This window comes from Pan troglodytes, chromosome 16 (genome assembly GCF_028858775.2).
Source record: "Pan troglodytes isolate AG18354 chromosome 16, NHGRI_mPanTro3-v2.0_pri, whole genome shotgun sequence".
Taxonomy (NCBI): Eukaryota; Metazoa; Chordata; class Mammalia; order Primates; family Hominidae; genus Pan; species Pan troglodytes.
This window is the reverse complement of record NC_072414.2, coordinates 66,048,421-66,066,340: the sequence shown is the minus strand read 5'-3', so window position 1 is coordinate 66,066,340 and position 17,920 is coordinate 66,048,421. Positions and strand designations below refer to the sequence as shown.

The 17,920-nt window shown below is 53.2% G+C and overlaps 2 protein-coding genes across 2 annotated transcripts in view; one reads left to right on the top strand and one right to left on the bottom strand.

Annotated features, from left to right (window-relative positions):
• Positions 1-8,274, bottom strand: part of ISLR2 (immunoglobulin superfamily containing leucine rich repeat 2) — a 37,442-nt gene extending 29,168 nt beyond the window's left edge. The window contains exons 1-2 of the mRNA XM_054666742.2: positions 8,107-8,274; positions 4,667-4,735 (exon numbers count right to left, since the gene is read on the bottom strand). The gene's annotated coding sequence lies outside the window, so the exon portion shown is untranslated. The remainder of the gene's footprint in view (positions 1-4,666; positions 4,736-8,106) is intronic.
• Positions 8,275-8,286: 12 nt separating this feature from the next.
• LOC100613546 (uncharacterized) lies at positions 8,287-11,486 on the top strand. Its single transcript, XM_054667033.2, has 5 exons — positions 8,287-8,552; positions 10,160-10,231; positions 10,743-10,782; positions 11,111-11,229; positions 11,390-11,486. The coding sequence occupies exons 1-4, from the start codon at positions 8,415-8,417 to the stop codon at positions 11,200-11,202; spliced, it is 342 nt and encodes a 113-aa protein (XP_054523008.1). The 5' UTR covers positions 8,287-8,414; the 3' UTR covers positions 11,203-11,229; positions 11,390-11,486.
• Positions 11,487-17,920: the final 6,434 nt, after the last annotated feature.

Here is a 17,920-nt window from a genome sequence, read left to right as displayed (position 1 = left end):
AGGAAAGCCAGGTGGGAGGAGTGGGGCAGGTGTGTGTGAGGGGCCAGATTCTTGAGGGCTGCATGGACATGGGGCTTTGGCGGGTCTGGGGGCGGCAGTGCTGCTGTGGAAGCCTCAGGGAGGGCTCATCCCTGGAATCCCCCAGGGTATCCTGGTGCCCCCAGCTGCTGTGCGGCGTGAGAATTCCTGGCTGGTGGGGACACACAGGGACTTGTTTGGATTGGCCACCTGGTCCAGTCCAAGGAGCTGTGCCTCCAGCCCCTTGGGGAAAAGCTCACTTTTGATGTGTGACAACAGCTGCAGGCAAGGGGAGGGAGAGGTGTGCTGGGCCTCAGCCTTAGAAGCCAGAAGCCAGTTCATGCCTCTGCCTTCGTCTAGGTGGGAAAGGGATGTGGCCTCGGCTAGCTCTAGGGTCCTGGGTTATGGTCAGAACCCTCCCTTATGGACTCAGTGACTTGGGCTGACCCTGCCCCTCCCTGAGCCTCATCAGTGAAACCTGGACTGGGCCAGGGCTGTCGACACCTCCCAGCTCCAACCTCTGGCTTTCTCCTAAGAGGGCAGGAGATCAGACAGAGGTGACCCGGGCTCTCCTGTTTACCTCAACCTCCTTGTGAAGCCTCCCTCTGTCTGCCTGTGAGGTGGGTGGGGCCGGAAGGAGGGGCATTCACCTGTGGGTATCTGACTTCTCTGCCCAGGTGTACCTGGAGAGCCTGATCCATACCCAGTGCTCTGCTACACCCCATGGCCTGGCCACGACCTCCCTGCCTCCAGAGCAGCCCTGGCCCAGGGAAGAAGCTGGTCTCTGCATCGAATGATAGGTAGAAAATGAAAGTGGGGACGATAGCTCTGAAAAGGTCAAGGAGGAGGTGCCTTCCCAAGGACGTGGAGGGTTTTTCCAGAATGGAACTTGACTGGTGCGGGCAAACATCAGGAGGTGGGAAGGGTGGCTCCCTCTGTGGGAGCCGGGACGATTTGCCTGGGCCAAATGGTGGTAAGCTGTGGGTAGGGCAGGCAGAGCTGGAGTGCCCAGAGCCTGGGGTCCCTGTCCTTGCAGAGGACTGGAATGCAAAACAAGTGTCCCCTGCCCTCTGGCTGGGGGACATCCTCTATTTCCAAGCCCAGACACATATCATCTGCCACAAGCCCCTGAGGCTCTTCAGAGGATCAATGGACAGCCATACCCACACTGGGCCAGCCTGCTGGGCCCACCTGCACCCTGGTCACAGCCCATGACTGAGGGGACTCTCTGGGGACAATGGGGCAGTCTTATGCTGCCCTCTTACAGGTGGATCAGTCCCTGGGATCTGGTGTTGGGCTGGGGTGGGCTGAGACTGTTCTTTGCCGGGATGCCTGGTGGACAACAGGTGGAGCAACTTCTCCTTGGCTTTCCTGGACCCCAGGACACAGCTGAACACTGCACTTTACCCTGGATGCCTTTGGATTCTCAGGGGACCCTGGGAAGGAAGAGGGGCTGCCCCTGCAGGAGGCCAGGGCCCTGGGCCATGCTTGCTCCCCCCAGTCCCTCCAGCAGGCACCTCCTCTCCAAATTGACATCACCTGATTCCTGAAGGCCTGGGCTACTGACCAGAGCCCCAACACCCTCACCAAGGTCTGTTCTTATATCAGAGCAACTAGTACGAGTTCGGAGCTGAAGGGGGCGGAGAGAGAATGAAGGGCTCTGTAAGAATTCTTGGCTCTCTGCTGTGGTGGGCCCCATAGAAGTCCCCCCAGAAATCTGCAGCTGCTGTAAGTCACTGGGAGGAAGCTGCAGCAGACATGTGTTTCCCAGCCTAGTAGATGCAGAGGGGTGTCCGGGCCCCCAGGTGGGAGGCCCAAACGTGGCCTTGGATATGGCAGTGCAGGAATTCTAGCCAGCTCTGGGGCCCTGGACAAGTCATTTAACCTCTCAGAACCCCATTCATGGTCACCATGGGGCTCTTGTGTGGATGTAAAGAACCCCCCTGGCCACTTATATCCCATCAGTGGAAGCCTAGCATGGGTGGAGACCCCCAAGACTGAACTCAGTGGTGGGATCCAGCCTGCCCAGCTCTCCTACATAGAGCCCAGAGCCAACAGGATGGGCTTCCTGGAGAAGCAGGCACTCCTGTGGGCTGGAGAGCATGAGCAGGGGTCCCTTTGGGGAGGTGGAAGAGGCTGCGGTCATTGAAGGCCATAATGAGGCAGAGCTTGGGCAAAAAAGGCATGATGATCAGGGGATCTGAAACCCAACAGAGACTGGACTGAGGACACTGTGACCACCTCCAGGTGCCACTCAGGTGGTAGAAGCTGAGCTAGGGCTGGGCCCCCTGGTCCTGAGTAAGGCCTCACCAGTCTTGGAAGCTGTACCCAAGGTGGCTTCATGTAAGGGTGCATCTGAGCACTTTTCTTGAGACGGGGTCTTGCTCTGTCATCCAGGCTGCAATTCAGTGGCACGATCATAGCTCACTGCAGCCTCAAACTCCTGGGCTCAAGTGATCCTCCCACCTCAGCCTCACAAAGTATTGTAATTATAGGCCTGAGCTATGGAGCCCGGTTTTAAATCTTAATAAATATCTCCTCCTGGTCTGCTTCCCTGGCTGACACACATGCTGGAATCTTGCGCCTAGACAGACATGTTTCTGGACTTGGTTCCATTTGTTCTGACGGCCTCCTCTCTCTCAATGACCGCACATTACAGTATGTGGCTATTCTTACACATTTCTGTATAGACTTGAGGGTTAGTATATTAATGTCAAAAGTTCTACTGGTTTTCGAGGCTGGGTGGAATGTTTGGGTTAACTTAGGAGTGGGCATCTTGACAATATAGACTTTTCCTCCAGGAATGGTGATTCTGGGATGCAGGCTTTGCACATTCTGGTTTATTGCTTGGCTCGCTGCCACAGAGGGATGGCACTGCTCCACATGCCATGCCCAAGAGATGTCCCACCTTATCTTTCTAAATCAAGCTGAATGTTCTCAGCTGACAGGATATCCTATCAGTGCTGCGGGGACTCACACCTTCCAAACTGAGATGAAGTGAGGTGGAGACTATGGAGCAGATCCGTGCTGACTGCATTCGCCCTTCCTGACCCACACTGCTGCTGGCCGGGGCTATGTCTGAGCCATCAGAGGGCATTGATTTGGGGACGGGGCGGGGGGCGGTCCTGGAGAGATGCCCCTCACCTCCCTCAGCTCCTCCTGTCCACCCAACACTTGGCCACCAAGGCCCCTGACTTCCAGGCCCCAGTCACCACTAACGGGGTGCTGCATGGGAACAAAGTGTAGGCCCAGAACCTGGAGCTCAAGTCACTCCTCCTTCCAGTCGAAGCCTCTGCCCCTCCCAGGTGATTCCACCCTCATTCCTCCATGGGCCAAATATCCTAAACAAAGGCCTGGACATGGGTCTTTATCCGAGTACCCAGAAAACACACACGGAAATGCTTTGCATGCCCCCTGTGGCCTGCCAGAGGTAAGAGCCTGCCCGTCAAAATGCACAGTCCTGGTTCTTGCAGGGAGGTGAGGAGCGGAGGAAGAAAAGATCCATCTCATTCTTTCAGCAGGATCCTAAACTTGGGAAAGCCAGATGCAGTACATTTCTTAATCCTGATACTTTTATAACTGGTTACAGCTGGGTCACATGCACAACTGTTTTCCAACATCTTTCAACGGGCCACATAACATCCTGTAACTTCTTTTTTTAATTTTTATTTTGTAAGGCCAGGGGCAGTGGCTCACGCCTGTAATCTCAACGCTTTCGGAGGCTGAGGCAGGAAGACTGATTGAGGCCAGGAGTTTGAGAACAGCCTGGGCAACATAGCAAGACCCCATATGCAACAGAGAAAAAAAATTTTTTTTTTGAGTACAGTGGCACGATCACAGCTCACCATAGCCTCCAACTCCTGGGCTCAAGCGATACTCCCACCTCAGCAGCTGGGACTATCAGAGCGCAGCACCACATCTGGCTGATGTTTTAATTTTTAGTAGAGATGCGGTCTCACTATGTTGCCCAGGCTGGTCTTGAACTCCTGGCCTCAAGAGATCCTCCCAATGTGACCTCACAATGCACTGGGGTTACAGGCATGAGCCACCATGCAGCCCCTGCAAAATCTAACTGTCCTTCAGGTGCTTCTTTTGGACCTCCTAGCTAGACTGTCATTGGAAAATACTAGTTTATTATTTTCCCACATTTATGTTAATGGATTTCCCATGTTTTATTTGTCTAGACTAGGGTTTCTCCACAGCAACACTATTGATGTTTAGGGCTGGATAATTCTCTGTTCTGGAGCTGTTTGCACCTCGCAGGATGTTTAGCAGCACCCCCAGCCTCCGCCTGCTACATGCCAGTAGCACTCCTCAGTGTGACAGCCAAAATGATTTCAGATATTGTCAAATATCCCCAGGGAGTAAAAATCACCTCCAGTTGAGAACTGCTGACCTAAAACCCTCTGGAACAATGTTAGATCATGGTAATGATAGCACACACTGCTCCTGACCTTAATGGGAATACCTCTAGCATCAAAAAGTATAGTAGTACCTGTATACTACTGTCTGGGCTGTTATTAGTACACTGTATTAGTCCATTCTCACTCTTCTATGAAGAAATACCCAAGACTGGGTAATTTATAAATAAAAGAGGTTTAAGTTGACTCACAGTTCTGCATGGCTGGGGAGGCCTCAGGAAACTTACAATTATGGCAGAAGACACCTCTTCACAGGGCAGCAGGAGAGAGAAGGAGAGCCGAGCAAAGGGGAAAGCCTGTAATAAAATCATCAGATCTGGTGAGAACTCACTTACTATCATGAGAACAGCATGGGAGAAACCACCCCCATGATTCAATTATCTCCACCTGGTCCCACCCTTGACATGTGGGGATTATTGCAATTCAAGGAGAGATTTGGATGGGAACACAGAACCAAGCCATATCATATCCTTTATATTAGCATACTGTATCAAAGTATAATTTTCTTTCTTTTTTTTCTTTGGGACAGAGTCTCACTCTGGCTCTGGCTGGAGTGCAGTGGCACAATATCAGCTCATGGCAACCTTGGCTCACTGCAGCCTCAGCCTCCCGGGTTCAAGCAATTCTTGTGCCTCAGCCTCCCGAGTAGCTGGAACTACAGGTGTGTGCCACCAATGCCCAGCTAATTTTGATTTTGTTTTTAGTACACATGGGGTTCGACATGTTGGCTAGGCTGGTGTCAAACTCCTGGCCTCGAGTGATCCAGCCACTTCGGCCTCCAGAAGTCCTGGGATTATAGGCGTCAGCCACTGCACCCAGCCTGAAGTATAATTTTCACAATATGAAAAGCTTGACTTTCATACAAATAATGAAGGAATACATATAAGATATTTTCTTTAATTTACAAGGGAGTCAGCAACACGGTGAAGCTAGTTCAAGGAGCGTTTTGAGGGACATTGTCTGTAGTGCTCCAGGAAGGGCATTCCGAAATGCATTCTGAGATAGAGACAAAACTTGTTAATATCCTAAAGGGAGGCCGGGCGTGGTGGCTCAGGCCTGTAATCCCAGCACTTTGGGAGGCTGAGGTGGGTGGATCACCTGACGTCAGGAGTTCAAGACCAGCCTGGCCAACATGGTGAAACCCTGTCTCTACTAAAAATACAAAAATCAGCCAGGCGCAATGGTGGGTGCTTGTAGTCCCAGCTACTCAGAAGGCTGAGGCAGGAGAATTGCTTGAACTGGGAGGTGAAGGCTGTAGTGAGCCAAGATCATGCCACTGCACTCCAGCCTGGACAACAGAGCAAGATTCTGACTCAAAAAAAAAAATCCTATTGGGAAATAAAACTGTCATCTTTGGGAGTTATCTTTTCTACTGTACTGAAATCTGTAAGTTAACATATATACATATTCTCACATATATTCATAACATATTCTCTAGTATATTTCCCTACATTAGTGGTTTTCAAAGCATGGTCTCAAATTGGAAGCACCAGCGTCACCTGAGAACACAGACATGCAATGCTTAGGCCCCACCTCAGTCCTATTGAGTTAGAAACTCTGGTGTGGGGCCCAGCAGCCCATTTCACAAGCCTTGCAAGTGATTAGGATGCACTCTAATGTTTGAGAAACACTGCTCTAAATAGTCAATCTTTAATAGTAAAACAAGTATCTATGAAACAATGCTCAGTATGACATTAAAAGGGTGCACCACCCACCTTTTAACTTTATTTCTGAATTTAAATATTTTGTCTGTCTAATGTTAAATTTGCTGTTTTGTTTTTCAAATACTCTTAAGACAAGACAGTTTTCATCTGTTCCTAATTTTCTTTTTAAATAAAAAATGGTTTCCCAAAACTATCCATTTTTCTCTTCTTTAACCTACTGACAGCATGAAATAAAAGTTGACCCATTCCTACATCTTTTTTTTTTTTTTTTCTCACCTTGTTGCTCAAGTTGACTGAAATGCAGTGGTGCAATCTCGGCTCACTGCAACCCCCACCTCCCGGGTTCAAGCGATTCTTGTGACTCAGTCTCCTGAGTAGCTGGGATTACAGGCACCCAGCACCATGCCCAGCTAATTTGTATTTATTTATTTATTTACAGTGGAGACGGGTTTTGCCATGTTGGCCACACTGGTCTCCAACTCCTGACCTCAGGTGATCTGCCTGCCTCGGCCTCCCAAAGTGCTAGGATTACAGGCATGAGCCACCGCACCCAGCTTTTTTTGTTTTGAGATGGTCTCATTCTGTTGCTCAGGCTGGATGGAGTACAGTGGCGCCATCATGGCTCACTGCAGCCTCCACCTCCCATGCTCAAGAGATCCTCCCATCTCAGCCTCTTAGGTAGATGGGATGACACGTGTGCACCAGCACAAGCAGCTAATTTTTTGTAGAGACTGGGGTCTCCCTATGTTGCCCAAGCTGGTCTAGAACTCCTGGGCTCAAGCGATCCACTGGCCTTGGCCTCCCAAAGTGCTATGATTACAGGTCTTATGTTCTTAAAATTTTTCTTTGACATGGTATAGGATAGTCTAGTAACTTAACACACTGTTGCTTTCAACAGGATAGTGCTTATGATTTGTAAAATAACTCTTCAGAAATGAGTTCAATTTTACCATGAATTGGGACACTTTCTATTTCTATTCTATAGAGCAGTTTACTTGTCATGAGGTCTGTCTTTTGAAAACTTGAAAGCCTGCAACAATAAAACCAGCTGCACCTGGTGCATGGGATAGGCATGGAATTGAGGAGAGAGCTCAAACTATGGTCAGCCTTCTGTATCCTCGGGTTCTGGGTCCTTGGATTTAACCAACTGTGCATCAAAAATATTTGGAAAAAGTAAAACAATAAAAAAACACAAAAATTTAAAAATACTTTATATCAGCTATTTACAAAGCATTTATGTTGTATTAGGTATTATAGCAATCTAGAGATGATTTAAAGTATACGGAAGGATGTGCATAGGTTATATGCAAATACTATGCCACATTATATCAGGAACTTGAGCATCTGTGAATTTTGGTATCTCTGGGGTCCTGGAACCAGTATCTTGAGGTTACTAAGGGACGACTGTATTCAATTTCTTTTTTGGTTATTAGTTTATTCTTTAATGTATTTTTGTTGTTGTTTTGTCTTTTTGTTTTTGCCTCTTCAAGTCAACGTCGGAAACTTAGTTGTTCTAGACTACCCATTAGCTCAAAGCTACCAGTAATCAGACTACCACTGCAACCTAAGCAACCGATATTTTTTTACCCATCAGACTGGCAAAAATTAAGATAAGATCTATTGATGTTGAAGCTGTAGGGAGTTTTCCTGAGCATGTTAATTATGACAGCTCTTTTTACTAGGCACCTAGACGATTCATCAAAATGAAATAAAATACCCATGCACTTGAAGAAGTTACCTGGTTATTTCCTTATCTGGGTGCTGGTTATGTGAGGTCTACAGTTGATGAAAACTTATTAAGCTTTATATTTCTAATAGGTACAATTTTCTGTATGTGTAATATATTTGAAAAGTTTTTAAAATGTTTTTTGCCACAGCCCGCAGCTGTGTATAATGCTATTCGCTTAACAGTGGAAAACATGGCAATGACCTGAATCTCCCTGGCTCCCGGGATCCTACCCCCTTAAGTTAACGAAAATAAAAGTAAAAGAAATAACTTCCACTGTCTTTCGTAATGCCTTAAATCCGTCCTCAGTTAAACCGGCGGTTGGCGCTGGTTTTTTCCAGGGCAGGATTCTGGGAGACGGAGGAGCAGACGCCAGCATTTCGCCCCCGGCACCTCCAGCGGGCTGCGGTCCGCTCCCGGCCTCACTCGAGCAGGTCCCGCCCCGCCAGAGGCCGTTAGTCCAAGTCACGTGATCGTCGACTCAGCTGACCTGGCGGGACCGGAAAAAGAAATCCCCGGGCCCTGGCTTCCTCGCGCGATGATGAGGCACCAGGGGTGAAGCGGGCATGGGCTGCTGGCGCGGGAATGAGGGGGCGCCAGTGGCTCCGGAAACGGGTTGAGGTTGTCTGCACTGGCCGCTCCGCAAACACAGTGTGTGCGGGCGTCAGGGCAGCAGGTCTGGTAGAGAAAAGTCCACCGCCATCCCTCTCCCGAGTGGGGCGGGTAAGACAGAGCAGGCCGGCCGGCTTAGAGTCCCCTGCTTCCCTGGCGGAAGGAAGGGCCCCTGACTCCTGGGGCAGGAACTAGGGCTTCTCTGGAGCTGGGAGTCCTTTCAGGTCTTCTCTAGCTCCAAAAGGACCTCCCAAGGACACCCCCTTCCCCAGCCCTGCTGTGGGACTTGGACAGGAAAGTGCTAGAATCAGGCTCACTCTTGCACACTGTTAGGAAGCCACTCCGCTCTTTTCAGATCCAGAAAGTAGTAGTTTTGGGGCTGATACTTATCCATCCATTCATCCAATCCATCCATCCATAGGTTCAAAGTGCCTAGTCTATACCATGAAGTGTACTAGGCACTGGGAGGACTTGAGCTGCCGCGGGAAGGGGAAATCAGAGGCTTGAATTGGAGTCATAGTTAAGGCTCCAGGGGCAGAGACCTAACTGCGCCTTGTGTGTAGTGCTAAGGGGGCTTCCTGAGGATGCCTTCAACCTTAAAGGTGATGGCAGGAGTTGGCTGGCTGAAGTACAGTTTGTGTACCAGGGGTTGGGAGGCAACGGTGGGAGGCGTGTGTCTTCAGACAGGGAACAGCATGTGCAGAGACTTCAGGTGAGAGAGAGCATGGCTCCCCAGGAATGAATGCATTTCCCATAGCTGGGAGAGTATCATCTGGAGGTTAGGGAAAGATGAGTCTGGACAAGTAAAGGCCAAATCTTCCTGGCTCTTGGATCACCCCATCAAGATAACGAATATATCCACCGGCCCCCAAAATTTCCTTATGTTAGGGGCTATTTTAGGAAGTATGATCAAGAAGGGCCGGCCTGCCAGGGTGCAGTGGCTCATGCCTGTAATCCCAGCACTTTGAGAGGCCAAAGTGTGCAGATGACCTGAGGTCAGGAGTTCGAGATTAGCATGGCCAACACGGTGAAACCCTGTCTTTACCATAAATACAAAAAAGCTGGGTGTGGTGACGCATGCCTGTAGTCCCAGCTACTTGGGAGGCTGAGGCAGGAGAATTGCTTGAACCCGGGAGGTGGAGGTTGCAGTGAGCCGAGATTGTGCCATTGTACTCCAGCCTGGGCAACAGAGCGAGACTCCGTCTTTAAAAAAAAAAAAAGAAAAGAAGGGCTGGTCTGATGAGGTGTCACTTGAGCAGAGAGTGGAATGAAATAAAGGATAGCAAGCCACATAGAGAGTGCAGCGGAAGCAAGGCTGGTGTCCCTGAGCTGCAGCAGGGAAGCTGGAGTGGCTGGAGTTGTGTGGGTATGGGGAAGAAGGGAGAGAGTTCACTCGTCTCTGTGAGGCCCAGGACTTTGTTTTATCCCCTGCTGTACCCCCAGCACTTAGAGTGGGAGCTAGCACAGAGAAGGTGCTCAATTGATGTTTGCTGAGCAGATGAATGCCTGGAGTAGACCTCAGAGCAGGGTTTGGTGGCAGGATGGGTCAGGTAGAGTTTACTCAACAGCCTGGTGATAGGGGAGAACAAGTGGCCAGAGGGTATCCATCTATGTCGGGGACCAGGGGTCCCTGCTGGGCAGCAGTGTGGGAGACACAGGGATCCTGGCCACACCTCAGTCTTCTTTCCAGCCTGATTACCTGCCTCCCTCCCTTGCAGAGGTTTCGGTTCTGTGGTGATCTGGACTGTCCTGACCGGGTCCTGGCAGAGATCAGGACGCTGGCCAAGATGGTTAAGTGCACAGGGTCTACACTGGGTGGAGGAGGGGTTTTGGGCTGGGGATTGTGGCTGTAGAGGATGGTGAGGTTTCTCTGGGGCTAGGGCCTCAGTGCTCTCAGCCTGTGCTACCATGCTTTGTGACCTTGATCAGTGGCTGGCCTGCTCTGAGCCTGTCCCCAGGAAGGAGGGGTGAGGTTTGCCAGCCTGGCTGATGTAAGGACTTCCCTTCCAGTCCTCTGTGAAGTTGCGGCTGCTCTGCAGCCAGGTACTAAAGGAGCTGCTGGGACAGGGGATTGATGTGAGTACAAGATCCAGCACCCCATTGTCCCATGACCTTATGGCCCCCAGTGCCCTGAAACTCTGCACTAGGCCCAGGGAGATGGGTGAACCAGCCTCTCAACCTCTCTGGGCACCTCCCTTCCTTCTTTCCAGCCTGTCTGTTCCTTATTGCAGGATCCAGGCTGGGGGTGAGGGGCTGGTGAGCAGGGACCTAGCACCCCCTGAAGGTCTCCTTTCCCCATAGTATAAGAAGATCCTGAAACTCACGGCTGATGCCAAGTTTGGTGAGCACCCCGCTGAGTTCACAGGCCCCAGGCAACCCTGGGACCTCGGCCTGGTGCCTGGTACAGAGCCCGCCCCCACCCCCCCCACCCCGCTGCCAACACACACATCCCAGCAGTATCCTTAACCTGCCTTCCCTAGTGGAGGAGCATGAGGGAAAGAAAGACATTGACAGTCCCACCTTCCTGTCCTCTGCCAGCTCCTGGTGGAGCAGTAGCAGTGCCTGTGGCTCCAGGAGGCCTGGGGGCTTTGAGCTGAAGTTAATAGGGCAACAGGGAGGTGGCTGGGCCCACAGTGACACCCCCTGTCCCATGCATGGGTCCCTGAGAGTCAGGCGATGTGAAGGCCACAGTGGCAGTGCTGAGTTTCATCCTCTCCGATGCGGCCAAGCACAGTGTCGATGGCAAATCCTTGGCCAGTGAACTGCAGCAGCTGGGGCTGCCCCAAAGGTACGGGTTGTGGGTGGGCAGCTGGGCAGCCTGTGGGCCAAGGGCTGCTAGAGAAGGGGACAGGCCCTGTGACCCTAAGGTGTACCCTGCCCTGTCTGGGCCAGGTACCCAAGCCCAGCCCCCACCTGCTACCTCCAGAGCTACTCCATTCTACCCCCAGAGCACGCGGCCAGCCCGTGCCGCTGTTATGAGGAGAAGCAAAGCCCCTTGCAGAAGTACTTGCAGGTCTGCAGCCTACGCAGTAAGTATGAGGCCAGCCAGGGTCCAGGCTCATCCTAGAAGGTGCACGCAGCACACAAAGTGTGTGGAGAGTCCAGGGAGACAATTTAACCGCAGTCACATACCTAGCAGCCGCAGAGCCGGGATGTGGCCCTCGGTCTCCTGACTCCGCGCGCTCTGTGATGTGTACATACAGGATCAGACCTTGCCCTTTCCTCCTGGCTGACCCTTCCTTAGTCCCCCGTGCCCCATGTGTGAGCACCCAGCTCACTCTCATTCCTCCCTCTCCAAAGCGTGGTCCCTGGCAGCATGAGTGGCAGAAGGGACAGCAGAGACTGTGGACCCCTCAGCTGCACCTAAGACCTCTGTGTGGTTTAGCTGTGTGTCCTGGGGGAGGCTCTTGGCCACCATTTCCCCCTCTGTAAATGAGACCGATACCTGTAGCATGGAGGGCAGGAGGCTGGTGTGAGTGCCAAGCACTTGGAGCAGGGCCCTGAGTGAGCATGGACATGGGAGCAGGGGTGTTTCTCGACTTTGTGCACCTTGGGGATGGGAGTGGGGCTCCCTGCATGGGTTGACAAGGCATTGCTTTCCCCCACCCCACCTCTGTCCCAGCCCTGCAAGTCCAGTCCTTGGGGGTCTAGGAAGGAAGAAGCCCCTGGCTGTTTGGCCTCAGGCTGGTGCCTGGCCCTCTCTGGCTCTGAGTTCCTGGGAAAGTCAGCACCCAAGGCACGCCCTCAAGTTTAGCACCTTGACAAGAAGGGCGGGGACACTGGGATCAGGCCCAACTCTTTGGCCCCAAATCCCGCGGCCCCAGCTGGAGGATGAGGAGACGCTGGGCTTGGATGGGGAAATCAGGGGTGTAAAGGGGCCTGCTCACCCCTCAGCTTGGCTCAAAGGCTCAAGGCATCAAAGGCTCAGCCTGCCACTCAGGAAGGAGCCCTGGCCAAGCCAGACACTCACCAGGACAAGGGCAACTGTGATGAGCAGGAGGCCCAGGATGAGGAGAGCCATGGCATAGCTGGAGATAAAGGCATCCAGCAGGCTGGAGGCTTTGGGGCTAGAACTGCCTAGAGCAGAGCAAGAAGGCTATGGCCAGGCGGGGCTCTGCCTCTCAGACTTCTGAGAAGACAGAATCTGGGCCCAGAAGTTGCTGCGGGACCAGAGAGCTGGGGCTAGGAGCACCTTAGAGGGCTCCATGAGGAGGGGAGGCAGGCTTCAGATCAGGGCATGTGGAGGCAGCGAGCCCAAGGGAGGAGGCAGAGGGACAGAGGGAGGCAGCCTGCAGAGGGAAGGAGGTACTGACCGAGGTCTAGGATGACCATGTCTACCAAGACGCCCTCTGCCTCCCACAGGGTGTGCAGGCCCTGGCGTGCACAGTCCCACATGACGGCCTGGGCTGGCGCCACCCTGAAGAAGGAGGCACCCACTCTGGCGGTCAGTGGGTCCGGCCTGCTGAGAGGATTATCACAGACTTCAGGGGGCTGTGCAGCCTTGGGGGACTAGGGGAGGTCATCTCTTCCGGCCTCCTGTCCTCAACCCCAGAACCCCGGTCTGAGCCCTGGGTCACCCAGGGCCACCCCGGACCCACTGGAATTCCTCCACCACCGCTTGGTCAAAGTTCTGCAGAGGTCTGAGGACGAGGGTCAGCTGGGGGGTCAGAAGAGGATGAAGAGGGTCACAGCTCTACCAAACAAAGCTTCATTCCTTGTGGCCCCTGGCCCACCCCTCTGCTGCCAACCTCAGGCTGGCCCAGCCCTGCAGAGTAGGTGCCCAAAGGCATCGTAGCAGTTCCTGTCATGCTGGTCTCCCCCCGGGGCCCCCTCTGGAGCCTGGTACCACAGATCTCAGGGTAGGGGGTACAGCTCAGTCTCCCTTCCCTCTCATCCCCCTCACAGGGGATTGGTCCACCAAGGCCCCTGACTGCTAGGGGACCCACACCGACAGCCTCCTTCTTTCTGACTGCTGGCCCTTCCCCAGCCTGGATACTTGAGCCCTGGGCAGAGGAGTAACAATCCCAGGACTGTCTTCATAAGCAGAGAGGCCACTTGGCACCAGGCTCTTACTCCTTGGGCTGAGCTCAGCAGCAGGTGTGTCACCAAGGTCCCCTGGGCAGAAGGGGCTCAGCCCTGAGGGCCCATCACTCGCCATGCCTGCACGTTCCTGCTAGGCATCCACCCTGGGGACCCAGCTTTCCCGCTTCCCCCAGCTGCTGGCAGGCCTGTCTTGATTCATCCAGGGTCCTTCAGGCCATACCAGGAAGCAGCCAGCAGCTGGGAGGAGCACTTGGGGTTTCTGCATCTTTTTTTATGGAGCTGACTTGGGTGGGAGGGGCTACAGACTCAAGGGAGACTGCAGGCCACCCCTTCCCCACTCCCTGGCTGGGTGGGCTTCCAGCTCAGGAGTCTGATTGGAAGGATGGGACCGTCCTGTCATAGAGGCAGGTCTGAGTAGTCCAGGCCCAGTTTTACCCTCCAGCAGGGCCCCTTTCATTCATTTGTCCAGCTGGCTTTGCCCAAAGCACAAGTAATGTCTATGTGGACTGTGTCCCCTGTCCCCAAGGGGAGTATGGCTCCAGTCCTGGCCTGGAACTCAGAGACCTTAGAATTAGAGGCCACATCTGGCAGGGTGGACCAGCATGGTCTGCCCACGGCCAGGGCAGGTACCATGTTGGCAGCCCCAGACCTGACACCACGGCTCCCGTCTCCCCTCTCCACTTCCATCCTGCACATCACCTACACTACGTGCTGTCCCTGATGAATCCAAGCTGTCAGCTTCTGTCAGCTTGGCTGGGAAGTCACGCTGACCGTAAGGGGAATGGTGCAGCCTGAGTTGGGGGCTGAGTGGGAATGGGCCTGGTGTGGGGTGGGGGAGGTGGGGGTGAGGCGGGTGTCTGGCACCTCTCTGCTTATCTTCCTTTCTCCTTTGCCCACAAAGGAGGCATCTTTTCCATGTCCCTCTGCCACCCTGGGGACATAAAATACTGCCCCACTTCTGTCTTCCCTTGGACATGGCCCACCTATCTTCCTGCGGGACTCAGGGCTTTGTTTTGTCCTGTGGCCCACATGAGAAGCAATTATCCCTGCTCTGCTCAGCTGAGAGAGGACAAACTGAGGCAGAGCAGGGGAACAACTCTGTCATAGTCTGGCTGTTAATGGCAGAGTAAAGACCAGCCCTTCCCTGAGTGTCAGGTCCAGTAGACACTATATTAGTCCGCTTTGCATTGCTCTAGAGGAATACTTGAGACTGGCTTATTTATTTATTTTTGAGATGAAGTCTAGCTCTGTCGCCCAGGCTAGAGTACAGTGGCACAATCTCAGGGCACTGCAACCTCTGCCTCCTGGGTTCAGGCTACTCTCCTGCCTCAGCCTCCTGAGTAGCTGGAATTACAGCCATGCACCACCATGCCTGGCTAATTTTTTGTATCTTTAGTAGAGACAGGGTTTTGAAATGGAGTTTCGCTGTTGTGGCCCAGGCTAGAGTGCAATGTTGTGATCTCAACTCATTGCAACCTCTGCCTCCCAGTTCAAGCAATTTTCATGCCTCAGCCTCCCAAGTAGCTTGGATTACAGGCACGCACCACCATGCCCGCCTAATTTTGTATTTTTAGTAGACAGGGTTTCACCAGGTTGGCCAGGCTGGCCTTGAACTCCTGACCTCAAGTGATTCACCCGCCTCAGCCTCCCACAATATTGGGATTATAGGCATGAGCCACCACTCCTGGCATTGAGACTGGGTAATTTATAAAAGAGGTTTATTTGCCTCACAGTTCTGTAGGCTGTACAAGCATCTGCTAGGCTTCTGGTGAAGCCTCAGGAAGCTTTTACTTCTAGTGGGAGGCAAAGAGGGAGCAGACGTGTCGCATGGTGAGAGAATAAGCAAGAGAGAGAAGGCATCAAGCTCTCCTGTGAACTAATAGAAAACTCACTCATTGAATCACTTGAACCTGGGAAGTGGAGGTTGCAGTGAGCCAAGATCATGCCACTGCACTCCAGCCTGGGCTATGAGCGAGACTCTGCCTCAAAAAATAAAAAAATAAAAAATAAGAAAACTCACTCATTACCATGGGGAGGGCACTAAGCCATTCATGAGGGATCCCCCACCATGACCCAAACACCTCACACTATAGGCCCCATCTCCAGCATTGGGGATCACATTTCAACACGAGATGTGGATGGGACAAGTATCCACACTATGTCAGAGGCCTCCCCCTCCCTCTCATCAGAATCTTCTGTCCTCAGTTCAGGTGCATGCTGGCCTCCATGCCTGGCTTCCTAGAAAGTCATCTTGGCGCCAAGGGGTTGGGCAGGGCCATTAGGCTGAGGGTTGGAGCCCTGTCTCTCCTAGTCCCAGCCTGGGTCTCCATCACTGGGTAACCCGTACTGCTCGCTGCATTCTCTCCACACCTGCTCCCTGCAGCCCAGGGGTCAGTCTGGGTGCAGGCCTGGGTAGAGGTCCAGGAGCAGATTCTGCCCCCCAGCTCATACCTCCTGTGCACCATGGCAGCCAAAATGCACCAGCATGGCCAGGAGCACTGGCTTGTCCCTGTAGTCTCAGTGTTTTGGGAGGCTGAGGTGGAAAGATCGCTTCAGACCAGCCTGGGCAACATAGTCAGACCCTGTCTCGAAAAAAATAAAATTAGGCATGGTGGCATGCACCTGTAGTCCCAGCTACTCAGGAGGCTGAGGTGGGAAGATCACATGAGCCCAGGAGGTCCAGGCTGCAGTGAGGTGTGATTGTACCACCACAATCCAGCCTGGGCAACAGAGCAAGACCCTGTCTCTGAAACAAGAAACAAAGTGCACCAGTGTGTGGATTCCAGCTTCTCCTGGTGTGTGGACCTGACCTCACTCAGCCCCATCAGTGAGTAGGAGGCTTCCTGCTGTCTTCCAGAACGTTCTCATCACTACACCTGTGTTCCTCCTGCATTCTCTGGCAGGCTTTGTGAAGAGACCTGTCACCTGCCTCTCTGGCTGCCCTAAGGCCCAGCTCAAACCTTCCCTGCCCCTGAGAACCTTTTTCTGAAGAGTCTTTCCCCCACCCATAGGCCCCCTCATTTCAGAGCTTTTGGTGGGGTGAGTACAAGGATCAACTCTCTGCTACCAGCCTGGGAGGAATTGTCCCTAGGGTTGGGTCTCTGGATGGCATATGAGGGTCTAGACCAGGATCCAGATGCCTGTAACCTGAAGGGCAGGCCCTCAGCTGCCCCAACTTCATGGAGCCCCTCGTCCAGCCTGACCTTCTGGGATAGGCCCAGCCCCTGCATCCTTTGGTCTTGGTCCCTGCAGGGAACTCTGGTTACCCTGGCTTACCTACTTTGATTCCAAAAGTAATGCTGACATCCCCCGTGAGACACAGTGACACACTGAGACTAACGTAGGGTTACGTGGCTCAGAGTCACCATGGCCAGGCAGAGCTCAGGTCCTAGCACTGTTCAGCCCTGCCTCCCGGGTTCAAGTGATTCTCCTGCCTCAGCCTCCCAAGTAGGTGGAACTACAGGTGCATGCCACCACACCCGGCTAATTTTTTGTAGTTTTAGTAGAGATGGGGTTTCACTGTGTTAGCCAGGATGGTCTTGATCTCCTGACCTCGTGATCCGCCCACCTCAGGCTTTCAAAGTGTTGAGATTACAGGCCTGAGCCACTGCACCCAGCCTCCCTAACACCCTTCTAGCTCTGGTGCCCTGCAGGGTCTACCTTGGAGCACCTGGAGCCCAAGAAGCTGTCCCTCACCTTTGCAATCCCAGGGACTCACTCCCTGATCATGATGAAGGTGGACCCAAACCCGCTGAGGGGCCTGAAGGAGCAAAGGTCAGCCTCTGCCTCCCACGGCCTCTCTGATGGGGGGGATGTTATCCCAGCAGCATGAGCTGGGAGCAGAACTGGGAGGATGGGGGGTTTTCTCTGTGGGTAGCTCTGGGCTCCAAGGTGGAGGCCTCTTAACCTGGCCCCTCCCCTGTGACTCTCCTTAGCCCCAGGCGAAGAAAGCAGCTTGCCGGAGGTCACCTGTCAGATAGGGAAAGAGTGGGACCTGGGTTCTTTCTCACCCAGCTGCAGCTCCCCCTTCCCCCAGCCCCTTCCCCCAGGTGATAGAGAACCTGGCAGGCTGTGTCCCATAGAAGAGTTCACTTTCCTTCTGGTAAGGGATGGGAACCAGCTTGGGATGGGAGGGATGAGGGGTCTGGGGGCTCTCCCAGCCCTGCCTCACATTTGAAGGATGGCATCTGGGTGGCAGCATGGTTTAGGCTAGACAGGGCGGCCCCGAGGTTTATAGCCTGGCCTCGGGCAGGATGCTGCCATGCCACCTTCTCTTCTGCACGTCCTGACCTGGCATCCTACCTAAAGGTCCTCAGGTCTCCTGCCCCCTGGGCATTGCCCCCACTCCCTGCCCAGACACAGCTGTCCTTGTCCTGGACTAATCTTCAGAGATTCTTGTCCAGCCCACTGCTTTGCTGGACATCGCAGGCTGGGCC